This window comes from Ciconia boyciana, chromosome 23 (genome assembly GCF_034638445.1).
Source record: "Ciconia boyciana chromosome 23, ASM3463844v1, whole genome shotgun sequence".
NCBI classification, from domain to species: Eukaryota; Metazoa; Chordata; class Aves; order Ciconiiformes; family Ciconiidae; genus Ciconia; species Ciconia boyciana.
This window is the reverse complement of record NC_132956.1, coordinates 4714050-4726635: the sequence shown is the minus strand read 5'-3', so window position 1 is coordinate 4726635 and position 12586 is coordinate 4714050. Positions and strand designations below refer to the sequence as shown.

General features: G+C 65.6%; 2 protein-coding genes across 7 annotated transcripts; one reads left to right on the top strand and one right to left on the bottom strand.

The window, feature by feature from the left end:
- The first annotated feature begins 302 nt into the window (after positions 1 to 302).
- On the top strand, positions 303 to 2158 carry SMIM29 (small integral membrane protein 29). 3 transcript variants are annotated; one of them, XM_072844823.1, is made up of 5 exons: positions 303 to 404; positions 795 to 967; positions 1057 to 1082; positions 1162 to 1271; positions 1691 to 2158. In XM_072844823.1, the coding sequence occupies exons 2-5, from the start codon at positions 857 to 859 to the stop codon at positions 1867 to 1869; spliced, it is 426 nt and encodes a 141-aa protein (XP_072700924.1). In that variant the 5' UTR covers positions 303 to 404; positions 795 to 856; the 3' UTR covers positions 1870 to 2158. The 3 variants fall into 3 exon arrangements, with proteins under 3 accessions (XP_072700924.1, XP_072700926.1, XP_072700925.1); XM_072844825.1 differs by having other exon boundaries at positions 304 to 404; positions 1162 to 1267; positions 1691 to 2155; XM_072844824.1 differs by having other exon boundaries at positions 360 to 378.
- A 374-nt stretch (positions 2159 to 2532) lies between these two features.
- HMGA1 (high mobility group AT-hook 1) lies at positions 2533 to 12042 on the bottom strand. Of its 4 annotated transcripts, none has more exons than XM_072844797.1 (6): positions 11935 to 12042; positions 11520 to 11705; positions 6483 to 6588; positions 5531 to 5614; positions 5003 to 5053; positions 2533 to 3670 (listed from the first exon to the last, which is right to left on the bottom strand). In XM_072844797.1, the coding sequence occupies exons 3-6, from the start codon at positions 6582 to 6584 to the stop codon at positions 3614 to 3616; spliced, it is 294 nt and encodes a 97-aa protein (XP_072700898.1). In that variant the 5' UTR covers positions 6585 to 6588; positions 11520 to 11705; positions 11935 to 12042; the 3' UTR covers positions 2533 to 3613. The 4 variants fall into 4 exon arrangements, with proteins under 4 accessions (XP_072700898.1, XP_072700900.1, XP_072700899.1 ...); XM_072844799.1 differs by having other exon boundaries at positions 2533 to 3667; XM_072844798.1 differs by having other exon boundaries at positions 5531 to 5611.
- Positions 12043 to 12586: the final 544 nt, after the last annotated feature.

Sequence of the window (12586 nt, the reverse complement as noted above, 5' to 3'; positions counted from 1 at the left end):
CCGGCGTGCACCCCCCTGTCCGGTCTGTACCCCCGTCTCCCCTCCCCTCCCTCCCTCCTTCCCGCCTCCGTCGCCCACCGGCTCGCCCCCCCCCCCCGTGCCCTCCGTGTCCCTTCCCTCCTTTTTCTCCCTTTTCCCGGTTTTTTCCTTCTTCCCTTCCCCCGCCGTTCATTTTTCCTGGTTTTCCCTGCCCTTTTCTTTCCCCTTTTCCCTTTTCCCTCCTCCCCCCCCCCCCTTTCCCCTTTCCTCCTTCACGCCCCCGCCCCCCTCCCGGTCTCTGCTGCCCCCTACCGGCCCCGCGCCGCCACCGCCCCAAGCCCCGCCCATTGCCCCGCCCCTCCGCCCCGCCCCGCCCGTCACGCGCCGCGCGGGTTCCGGGTGCGGGCGGTGCGCGGCGTGCGCAGGTGGGGGGGGGCGGGGCCGCGCGCGGGGATGCGCGGGGGGTGTTGGGGGGGGGATGCGGGGGCGTGGAGTGTCCCGCGTGGGGCGGGGGGCAGAGCCCGGGGCGGGGTGCCCCAGCCCCTCCTGCTCCTCGTGGAGGCGGACACCCCCCCCCCTTCCCCCCCCCCGGGCCGACCCCGGTTCTGCGGCGGGGGTGTGCGGGGGGACCCCCCACGCCGGCCGCCTCCGGCCCCGAGTGGGGCTCCCCGGGCGCTGGGCACTCCTCTGCCGCGTCCCGGGGGTGCCGGCCTGGCTGGGGTGCGGGTACGGGCCCGCCGCGGCTCCTGCCCGGCCCGCGGGGCCATTACCGGGGCGGTGGGTCATTAATTACCCGGGCGGTTGTGGGTTCGCAGCCGTCCCGTCCGGCGGGGCCGGACACCCGTGGCCTCATGCGGAGCGGAGCCGGCGCTGGGCCATGAGCAACGCCACGGCCCCCACGGCCCCGGGCGCGGCGGGTGACTCGCTGGTGGGCTACGTCCTGGGACCCTTTCTCCTCGTCACCCTCCTCGGTGCCATCCTGGCCGCGGTGAGTGGGTGGGGAGGGCCGGGGGGGTGACGGGTGACACACCATCCCGAGCCCCCCCCCGCTCACGCCTTCCCCTGCTCTCCTTGCAGGTGATGTACGTCCAGAAGAAGCGGAGGTGAGCGTGGGGGCGTGGGGCTGGGCTTGGTGTGGGGGCTGTGGGACCCGTCCCCGCTCAGCCACCGTCCCCGTGCCAGGTTTGACCGGCTGCGCCACCGGCTGCTGCCCATGTACAGCTACGACCCGGCCGAGGAGCTGCAGGAGTCCGAGCAGGAGCTGCTGGTGGAGGCGGAGGACACGCGGGTGGGTGAGCCGCTGCCTTTTGGGGCTGGGAGTTCGGTTTCGGGGTTGGGTACAGGCAGGGTGGCTGCGTGGGTCGCTCACCGGCCATGCGCGGTGCTGCCGGGAATTGCTGTTTATCGATTTTTTGGGTGAAAAATCAGCATTAAGCAGCACCAAGTTAAGGAGCCCAGGGGGCTGCTGAGCCTGGGTGGGAGCCCACGGTGCCAGCCTGCCCCAAGGGAGCACCGGGTCTGGGAACCGGGCGAGGGTTTGGGTGTAACCCAGAGGTTTTGGGGAGGGTTGGGCTGTGCAGCCGGTGCCTGCGAGCCCGGGGCTTCTCCACCCGCCGTGGTGCCGCTGGGGGTTGCTTTGCCCCCCAACTTGGCACTGGGGGGGGTCTGGGCTGGGCCGCCCGCCGTGCTGAGGGCACGCTCTCTGTTGCAGGTGGTGCCCGGCTGGGGGGGGGTCTCGCCCCATCGGCCCCCGCGCAGGGACTGGAAGGCCTGATGCTGCCTGGAGAGCTGGGACCGAACGCTGCCCGCAGGAGGCAAGGGAGGATGGTGTCAGCACCGGCGCTGCTGCCTTCACCGTCTGCCGGGAAGGGCAGGATGCGCCCGTGGTAGCATGGCGATGCTGGCGGCCGCTGCCCGGGAGCGATCCCACCCCGTGAGCACTGATGATAACCGGTTATCTCCCACCTTGGCGCCTATTTTTGCCATTTTTTTGCTTGAACCGCTCTGCCAGCCCCTTAAAATGCACTGAGCAGGACGGCCGGGGCTGGCACCCTGGCAGGGGAGCAGCCGGGCTCCGGGGCTTTGCCGGGCGCGGAGGGCAGGACGCAGAGGAGCAGCGCGGCGCGTGTGAAAGCAAATAAATAAATGTGTTTCTCTGCATTCGGCCAAGAGCCTCCCGCGTCAGGCAGGGAGGGTTTTCAGCAGCACAAGCGCTGCCGGACCGTGGAGCAGCCCGATGTCGGGGGGATCGGCACCGTGTCCCTGCCTTGGCAGCATCGTGACTCGGTTTGGTAATAAAAAGGCGCCGAGGATGGGAGTTTGGGGGGGGGGCAGCAGGGTTTTGCCTGTTTCTGTTTCCATCGGCAGCTCTCGTTGTCCCCACGGAGGATGGCTGGCACCGTCATGGATGTCCCTGTGGAGAAGGTACCGTGCGGAGCGGTCGCTCTGTGCCCACGGGCTCTCCCTGCACAGAGAGAACCTGCTCCCACCCCGCTCCCAAGGGCTGGACCCCAGCCAGAGTCCAGGGCAGAGGCATCAAACATCCATAAAATGTTTTATTCAAGTAACTGCAAATAGGAAACCAAAAGGTCGTTAACAGTGGACCAAAAAAAACCCCAACCAAACCCCAGTTTTCTCCCGCCGGGGCTGCCCGGCACCGACCTCCGGTCCCGCTGCAGCCGTCGTGCAGGGGGCAGCGTGGCGGGGGGAGCATCCCGCAGTCCCCCCACCCCACCGCCCTGCCAGCCTCCATCCCTTGGAACAGCAGAGCAACCTAGACCTTAAAATAACAATTTAAAAAAAAAAAAAAAGCCCAAAAAAGGGGAGGGAAAAAAATACCCCACAGCCCCCAGCGACACCCCGAAAAAGGAAACACCGAGCCAACGATGCCCCAGCAGCTGGCACAGCAGCAGCACGTCTGTGAGTTCAGAGAGTGGAACTTAAATATCCAGAGGTAGTTGTGAATGAAAGGAAAAAAAATAGTACTAAAAAAAAATATATATATATATCAGAACCTATGAGGAAAGGGCTGCCCCGAGCCGGCCCCACTCGGGCACCCCTGGGGACGGGCACCCCCGGGGACGGGCACCGAGCCCTGGCATCGCTGCGGGAGCTGCTCTCCCATGCACAGTGCAGTCGCTCAGGACTGGGGGGGATACAAGGGGAGTTTGCCCGGGGGAGCAGCAGGCCAGAGCAAAGGTCTAATGCATTTGGGGGTCTCGCCTTTGCTGACCCCCCCGTCTCTTCCCTGCAGAGGTCCCAGGGCAAAGCCTGGTGCTGGGGGGCAACCAGCACCCGCTTTGGATGGGTGAGATCACTGCATGGGGGGGGCAGCAAAGGTGGGGGGTCCCAGCCCCGGCTCTCTGCCGGGCTCCCCCTTTGCCAGTGGGGCTGCCCCAAAACCCAGTGCTGGGGAGAGGGGGGAGCCGGGACGGGTGCCCCCCCCGGCGGGGGGCTGCGGGGTTGCCCGGGTTGGGCCATTTTCCAGTGCTGCCGTTGTCTGAGGGTGAGGAAGGAGCGGAGGAGGGAGGAAGAGAAAGCCAGGGCGGCGCAGTGGGTTTCTCCCCGTCCCTCTCCCCCCGCCGCCGAGGACGCGGGACTGTCGGGCCATGAGGTAGCGCCGGTTCGGGAGGTTTCACTGCTCCTCCTCGGATGACTCCTGGGAAATGTTCACCTCCTCCTCGTCCTGCTGCTGTGAGGCAAGGCAGTGTGGTCAGGGGGTGCCAGGGGCTGCAGGCACCCCCTCCATCCCTGGATGAAGGGCTGACCAGGCACATCACACCCCTTGGGCAAAGAGGGAAACTGAGGCACGAGGACGCTCCTGGATTTGGGGACTGGTCCTTTCCAGGTTTAAACGTTACAGGTTAAATCCCAGGTAAGAACCCCCCGAGTGGGCTCGCAGCGAGGAGGGGGGAGCCGCACACCCTGGGTGCATGCACACCCTGCAAGTGTGAGACCGCGGTCCCCAGTGCCACTGCCGTGTCCCCAGTTGCCACCAGGGGACACGGCAGTGGCACTGGGGACCGTGTCCAGCCCCGCACGCTGGGGCAGGCGGCCATGAGCATCGTGGCCCACACGTGGCGGTGAGTCAGGGCTGAGTGTGAGCGTGAGTCAGTGCCGGCCCCCGTTTCCTCCCGCTTCATTCATAAAAAAGCCACCGTGGCCGGCGGCTGCCAAAGTGGGACACGGTGTCCCCAGCACGGCCCCGCCACCATGGGGACCCCCCAGGTCCCACCCCACTGAACCAGCTCCCCGCCCTGGGGTCCCCGAAACAGCCCCTGGTGCTGTGACACTGGTGCAGGAGATGCCACCCCCTGGTTTGCAGCCCTGCCTGGTCTCAGCCCCTCGCCCTCCATAAGGAATTTAAGTGGGAAAAGGGGCAAAACCCTGCATGGGGCAGAGCAGCTGCGCCCCAAGGATGCTCGTGGGTGGCTCTTGTGTCCCAGTGCCTGGTGGCAGTTTGTGGGTGCAGGGACGTGGACTGGGGACAGTGGGATATGCACGCAGGGAAGGGAGATGAAACTTGCTCCCAACCGGGCGATGCTTGTGGGTGCCCGGCAGCCGCCTGAGCTCCCACGGGGCTGCAAACCAAGGGGGAGAAAGGGGGGAGGGGGGAGAAGCAAAACGGAGGAAGGAAAACGCAAAATAAGAGGGTGGCCATAGCGCACGGGAGCAGAGGGGGGGTTGCTGCGCACGCAGGCTGCAGCGATGCTGTGCCAGTGACACAGCGGGCAGGCGTGTGCCAACATGCCACCGAGGCAGGACCAGCCGCCTCCCATGCGCTGCTCTCGGGGCCGCGGGGAGGTGGGGGAGCCGGGACGGCTCAGTCCCCCCGTGCCAGCACTGGGGCACGGCATGGTCGGGTTCGAAACCTGTCCCGTGCCATGCCGTGTCCCGTTTTTGCTCACTGCTCTGCTCTCTTCCAGCCCAGGAAGAGACTTGTGGGGTGAGCTGGGGGGCTGCCGTGCCCCTAAAGTGCCCAGCACCCTGCCGGGATGGAGGAGGAAGGGAAAAGCCCACTCACCGATTTTTTGGGTCGGCCTCGAGGTTTTCTCCCTGGCGTGACTGCAGCTTTCTGAGCAAAAAAAAAAAAGACATTTTGGTCAGGCTGGGGCCGTCCCCTCATCCCCGGGATGCTGCCGGGGGGCGGGCGGCGTTCCCCTTCCTCCCGGCCACGACTGCCAAATTCATCACCCCAGTGGCATCTCCCAGGCTGCTGCACCCAGGTGGCCCCGGGGCTGCAGCCAGGCCCCCCCGGCCCCCTCGCCACCGGCTTCCAGCGCCGTGGGATGGCTCCGGCCCCGTGACTCACGAGGCGGGCGCAGGATGTGAGTCGCATGTTTTGCAAACAGGTTTATCGCGTGTGTCCACACGCTGACACATGCGGTCCCCAGCTCCCCCCCCACACACACCTTCCCTGGGGGCCAGCACTGAGAACCCCCCCTCCTAGGGGTAGATCTGCCCTGAATTGTCTATAATTGAGCTCAAAACGGACCTGTCATCCCAGCGCACGGCTGCTCGGCTGGAGCAGCCCCCGTCCCCAGCCACCTACCCTGCCTTTCGGGGTGGCCTTGTTTTTACTGCCCTTCGGCCGTCCGCGGGGTCTCTTGGGGGTCGGGGCCTCGCTGGGCTCCTGCTGGAGGGAGAGCAGAGGGGGGTCGCTGTGGATGGGGGGTCCCCGGGGCGGGATCCATGCCCAGAGTGGCTCCCGGAGCAGCGGTGCACACCGGGATGCTCCGGGCTGGGGGTCCCATTCTCCCCAGTAGACCCTGCTGGGGCAGCGATGCTCTCGCATGTGGTACTGGGAGCACCGGGAGGACTGGTTGCACTGGGATTGGCAGTCAGGCGCCAGGCAGAGGCTCCTGCGTGTCCTTCAGCCGGGTGCGTACGTGACCCGTCCTGCCCCGCCATTAATCGCTCGGCTTAGCCGGATGGTCCCCACCGGTTTCTCAGCCCCGGACCCCGGCTTGCTGGCGGTGCTGCTGCCTGCCAAAATGTTGGGGAAGTGGCAAATCGCCTTTTCTGTGGGAAAACGATGTGCGCAAACCCCACCTGCCCCGGGAAGGTCGGGGGCGGTGGGGTTTGGCACCGCAAAGGCTCTGGCAGCATCTTATCCCTCTGAGCAGCTTTTGCTAATGGGGCTTTAATTAGCCTCTCTGCAAAGGCAGGTTCAGCTGCAGCCTGGGGAGGAGCAAGGGGAGGCCCCGAGCCCTTCCCTGGGCGAGGAGGAGCTCTGGGGTGTTGCAGGGCTGGGGGGGGGCTTGTGAAGACCCCCCCCAGGAGGAATTTGGTGCCGGTGAGCACCCGGGAGGTGCTGCCCAAAGGGAGGTAATGGGGGCTGCACCGTGGGCATCCCCATCCTCTGCCCGGGGGATGCTGCCGGGGTGCGAGTGGGGGGGTTTCTCCCTGCTCCAGGGGTTTCTCTCCCCCTCCCGAGGGCATCGCTGCGGGCAGGGCTGCCCAGTGGGGTTCCCCCCCCCTTCCTCCCGGGGGACCCTACATACCTGTGGCTTCTTCCTGGGCCGCCCCCGGCCCCTCTTCTCCGACACGTCCTTCTCCCCCTTGGAGGCCAGGGGCTGGCTGGATTTGGCACCGGATTCGCTCATCGTCCTTCCAGCGGTGGTGAGGAGGAGCAGGAAGGGGAGGAAGGTCAGTCAGCGATGGCTCGCCACGCCAGCCGGTACCGCTCCCCGCAGCCCTCGCCCCGGCGGCAGGCGGGTGCTGGGAGCCACGGAAGTGACTCACGGGGCTGCGAGGGATGAGCAGAGCTGCCGGAGCCTCCCGCGGGGTCAGCCCGGCCGCGGCCGTGCCCCTGCCCCTGCCGCCCGGGTGAGGATGCTCGGCCCCCCCAGCTGCCACCCCTCCCCTCTGCAGGGATGGGGTTGACCGGTGGGGTATCAGCAAGGACAGGAGGTGACAAGGACCAGGGTCCCCCCTCTAAGAATGCCTCTTAGAATTAAAATTCAGCTGAAATGAGCAGCTTCTGCCCTATTCCAGCCCTTCCTGGAGGCTCACCCGCATCCTGCTCCTCTCCTGGCGTGCAGCGGGGACCAGCCCGCACCCAGGGCACTGCTGGGGCTGGCAGGGCCCGTGGGGGAGAAACCAAAAGCACCACTAAGAGCTATGCCTAGAAGAGACCCCCGCTTCTATTTTTTAACCCCCCAAGCCCATTTGGCAGCACCACGCCGCGGGGTGCAGGGCTTTTCTGCCCCAGAAACACAGAGCACCTTGGGCAGGCGCGACTCTTCCTCCTGCTGCTGCAAAGCCGGTATCGTATCTGCAAAACCGCCCCTGCTGCACCCGTGTCCCGCCTGCAAACAGACCTTTGGCCCGTGCCGATCCCTGCTGCGTGTCCCCTTGCACTGCCACTCCCCGCCGGTGCCCCACGGCGATGCCCCGGTGCAACAAGCCCAGTCCAGCGCCAACACACGGGGATAGAGGAACGTGGCTGGGGCTGCAGGACCGGACTCTGGCAACGGGACCCCGGTGCCGCTCCCCACTCTCGTGGCCCTAATGACCAGCCCCACGTGGCAGCCGCTCCTTTCGTGCCGGCTGGGCGAGGCTCTGAGTGCTCAGACCTCCCCATCGCACCCATCCCCGCTCCCTGCCTTTCCCCAAGGTGGGTTTGCAGCTGCATCCCTCCCGGGGATGCAATCTGCATCCTCCCATCGCTGGCTGAGGAGCAAAACGAACGGGCTGCCAGGCAGGACCCTGCCCCAAGCCCACGGCATGGATACCCAGCTGAATTCACCAGTGTCCCGGTGCTAACGCAGCTCCCGGGCTCCCCAGCAGGCATTTGGGGAGCAGCAGCTTGGCCGGCCCTTCCCACAGAGCCCGTCCCCTTTCCCCAAAAGGAGGAGAGCAGCTCCAGATTTAATCTGGAGTCCTTGAAACCCCAGACACGCTGCCGGCACCGGCAAGTTGGAGCAGGACAAGCAGTGGCATGGCACTGGGGGCCTCCGGGCATCCCCACGGGGGTCCCAAGGCCCTGGAAGGGTGGTGCGGGCTCCCGCAGCCCTGCTCCCCCCACCCTGCCTCGACACCCGGCACCGCTGCACCCAGGGCAGGACGCTGCACCCCTGACCCTGCTCCTGCCACCCCGGCTGGGTTTAGGGACAGGCATCACCTGGCACTTGTTCTAGGGACGCTGGGTTGTCCCCTCCCCTGTGTCCCAAAGGGCTGGATGGCTTTCCTTGCTCCTGGGGAAATCCCACGGAGGGAAAGGCTCCACCTTCCCCTCTCCACCTCCATGCTTCCCCAGGGGCGTAGGGAAAACCTGCTTTTCCAGAGCCGTGGGCCCAGTTCCACACCCAGCTCCCAGCCCAGGAGCCAGGAGGATGGGCACCAGGCTGGAAGGGAGCAGGTTTGCTACCACAGCCCCGGCGCTTACTGGTGACCCCGAGCGCCGGGCACCTGCTCTGCTCCTCGGTCGGGCGACCATGGCCGTGCAGAGCGGGGGCACCTGCTCGGGGCGGTGATGTGATGGTTCCCAGCAGAAACAGGGCTGCGAGAATAGCGTCCTGGTCTCACTGCCCGTAAGCGCAGGGCTCGGAGCTGCCTGGGAGACTTGGCTAGAAAATCATGGCGTTGCTTTGGGCTGGGTGCTGCAACCCCACCGGGCCACCTCTGCCTCTGGGGACGGTCCCCTGCATCCCTGCCCTGGGTCTGACCCACATCTCCAGAGCGTGGCAGCCCCCCGGCACAGCTTCTCCTGCAGGTACAAGGTTGCGTGCCCGGTCTGCGTGCGAAGACGGAGGCCCTCTCCCTACCTCTGCCCACAGGGTTAACACCTCTTAGTTTTCAGCAACTGGTTTCAATTTGGATGGTGTTAGTGCAGCCGGGACAGCGCTACCGGGGAGAGCGGGGCAGCGGGGGGCGGCTGGGGTGCTGACCCCCCCAAAGGATGCTGAGCCTCATCGGGGCGGCTGGAGCAGGCACGGGCGAGACGTGCGGTGTGAGGAGCCACGCTCAGACCTTTGAGGCTTTTTAAAAAACACGCGTCAGCTCCCGCTCCCCTCTGGAAGTGACTCACAAGTGCAAAACAACAACAACAAAAACCACCCTCGGATTTTTTTCTTTTTTTTTGGGAGACAGAAACCATGCTGTCGTGTAAACACCCCAAAAATATTACTCACAGCATCCCAGAGCCCTTCAAGGAGTCTCTCGGAAAAAAAGTACGGTTTAGATTTAGGAAAGAAAAACGCCGGCCGGCTGACCAGGGCCTGGGATGGGTTTGTCTCTTTTTAAGTTAATCTTTGTCAGAAGAAACCAGCCTCTGAGCCGTGCCGTACCCTCTCCCGTAGCCAGAAACAGATGGGCCCAGTATGGCCCCCACCCTGCCGCGCTCCCATCCGCCTCGCCGGGGACGGGCACGGGCCCCACGTGGCGGCTCCGGCCAGGGATGCTGAGGGGACCCTCCTCGCTGTGGGGATGCCACCAGGTACGGCCCGCCGAGCCCGAGCCTGCCGCCACGAAGTTGTTGGTGCTGGGGGAAGCACGTGCACATCCCACCCATCCCTCTGCCACCTCCGAGCTCTCCCCAGGGACTCCAGAGCTGAAACCACCCTGGGGACCTCGGGCTCCATGCCCCGCTCCGGGAGAGGGGGATGAGGAGGAGGATGCCCGCGTGGGAGATGGAGGATGCTCCTCTCTCCCACCCCAGCACCTTCCCAGCCAACAGCCCTCTTCCAGAGAGCGGCCCTGGCTCGGCACGATGCTCCCCGGCTCGGCGGCACCTGCCCGGCCCCGGGAGCGCCCCGAGCCCATGGGATGGTGCTGGGCACATGGTGGGAAGCAGCTCCGGCCCAGCTCGCGTGCATCAAAGCTGTATAGGAGGGAGGGAGCAACTGTGTTGCCATGGAGGAAAGGAAGCAGCTGAGAGAGAAACCTTTCCAGGCAGGGAGGAATCAGTCGGAGACGAGGGCAGGGGACTGCCGGGCTCCCTGAGGCTGGGAGGGATAAATCTCTGCAAGGTTTGGAGGTGGATGGGCTACGTCTGCCTCTCGATCGATGGAGTTGGGGGATGAAAAACTCCTCCCCTCTCCATCCCTATGTTGGGGGATGAAACTCTCCTCCCCCAGCCCCATCGGCTGCCTCTGCTCCACGACACGAGCTGGGCCGTTCTCAGCAGCCACCTCTTGCACAAGCGACGGTTGGGTTGCAAAAGAGGCAACCTGGCCCCTCGGAGCGATGCTCCTCGCTGGCCCTGGGCCTGCTCCTGCCTTCCCCCACCCTCCCACGCTGCCTTACACCACTCCATGCAAATAACCCCATAAATCCCCCGCTCCTGCCACCTACTCTTAGATTAAACAAACCAGCCCAGGAGAAGCAGGGAGACAAGGCGGTGGCTTAGATCTTAAAAAAAAAAAAACAAAAACCAAAAACCAAAACCCATAAATAAATAAAAAAATCTCTTCACGCCCAGGAAATCTAGCCTGATTGCAGCTGGAGAAGGATCCCGGCCGCACCTCCTGGCAGAGGGAGGATGGGAGAGGGCGGCGGGGAAGAAATAGTGGAGCAGAAGTTGAAGAGCCTGTTCGGCAGGGGTGCGAGGGCTGGGAAGGGATGTGCGCGGCTCCTCATTAGGACAAGCCCTCCATGGGGCTGCTTTGAAGCCCCCCCCGGGCCTGCTATTAAGGAAAGTCCACCCCCCCTTCCTTCCTGGGCATGCATAATAAAAGGAAGTGATAAAAGAAAGGAAGGAGGGAGGTGGGGGAGAAAGAAAAGAGACAGGAAGGGCACCATCACACGCTTTGTGAAGCCCCTGTCCTGCGGGGTGTAATAAAACCCCGGGTGGAGCCAGCCCTGTGTGGCATCACCCCCCCCGCCGCCGGGGAAGGGCTGGGTGCAGGGGCTGGGGGGTGCGGGGCCCCACGGTCTCGCAGCGGGGAGCAGCGTGGGCACCGTCCGGGGGGGCGGCTGAGCCCCAGCACTGCAACTTTGGACCGACCTGTGTGTGGCCCCCCCCCGCCCCGTCAGCCGGGCTTGGCCTGGCCCCACGCACCGGCCCCACGCACCTTGCACCGGCCCAGCCCCACGCACGGGTCCCACGCCCATGCAACCGGCCGCGGCCCCCACGCACCTTGCACGGTCCGACCCCACGCACCCTACCCCGACCCCCCCACGCACCCTGCGAGCCCGGGCCCGGGGGGGGGGGGTGCCCGGTGCCGGCGGCCGGGGCTGCACCGCGGGGCCGTGCGGGGGGTTTGCATCACCCGAAACCCAGCAAGTGGAGGGAAAGTCCCGCCGCGCCGGGAGCCACCGGCACCGGGGACCCCCGACCCCCCCCCGGCCCGGGCAGCCCCGCCAGGTGCATCGCCCTATTAATAACGATAATTAATAATAAGCCCCATCACGAGAGGCGTTGCAGCCCGGCCCGCCGCACGCACACCCGCGTCCTTGCAAACCCAGAGCGACCCGGGGGCGATCGTGCACAGCATGCGGGGAGGGGGGGAGCAGAGCCCCGGGGTCCCCCCCCAGCACCCCCCGGCCCTCCCCCGCACCCCCCGGAGCAGAAAGGAAAGAGGAAGGCCGGCACTCACAGTCAGCTTGATCTCGGAGCTGGGTGCTTGGGGTGGGTTTTTTAGGTGGTGGTGGTTTTGGGGGGGTTTTTTGGTTTGGTTTTTTTTTGGGAGGGGGGTTGGTTTTTTTTTTTCCTGGCGGGTCTGTGTTGTGAAGCGAATTAAACCCCCCCCTCCCGGCGGCGGCTGCTGCTCGCGAATGCGGATCTGAAAGGAGAAGGCAGAGAGAGAGGCTGCGACTCACACACGCATCCACAGCCCAGCCAGGCCCCCCTCTTATTTATATAAATAATAAAGAGAGAGGGAAAAAAAAAATTGCTCCAGGAGGAAGGAAGCTGGGTCAAAATCATTTGCAGGGAGCGAGGAAAAAAAAAAAAAAGGGAAAGGGGGGAGAGAAAAGAGGGGGGGGGGGGAAGGAGCGAGCTCCCAGCCTTACTGGAGGGGATCCAGCTGCTAAAAATAGCAAAATCACACTCGAAATTAAATAAGGGCAAACAGGCTAAGGGGAGCTTCCAGCCCTTGCGGAGCGGGGGGAGGAGGAGCCGGGCTGCATCACGGCCGGCGGGGGCGGGCGGCGGCGGGGCCGGGAGCGATAGGTCCGTTCAAAGCGCTGCGGCGGGCGGGCGGCGGCTGCTCCCCCCCAGCCCCGGGGCGGGGGGGGGACCCCGGGGGCAGAGGGAGGCAGCGCCGCGGAGGATGGAGACCCCCTCCACCCCCCCTCCCGGGATGCTCCAGGGATGCTCCTGGCCGGGGGCGGGTACCCCGCGATGCCCCCCCACCCCCCGACCCGGGCTGGCCGCTGGCTACCCCCGGCTGTCCCCCCCCCCTTCCCCTCCTCGCAGAGCGGGCAGCGGTATTTTGGGCTGGCGTGGAGGGGTTTGGCATCAGCATGGGGGCAAGCACCGGCCGGGGCTGTGCCACGCACCGTGTCCGGCACTGATGGGCAAAGCACGATGCTCTTTCCTTTTGCTGCCTCCCTGCCAGGTTAACCCCCCCCCCAAAAAAAAAAGCCTCTGGTTCCCATCTGGAAGCACCAGCAGCGGGTGCTCCATCCCCAGGGCCTCCCAAGGCCGGCTGGGTTTCGTTGT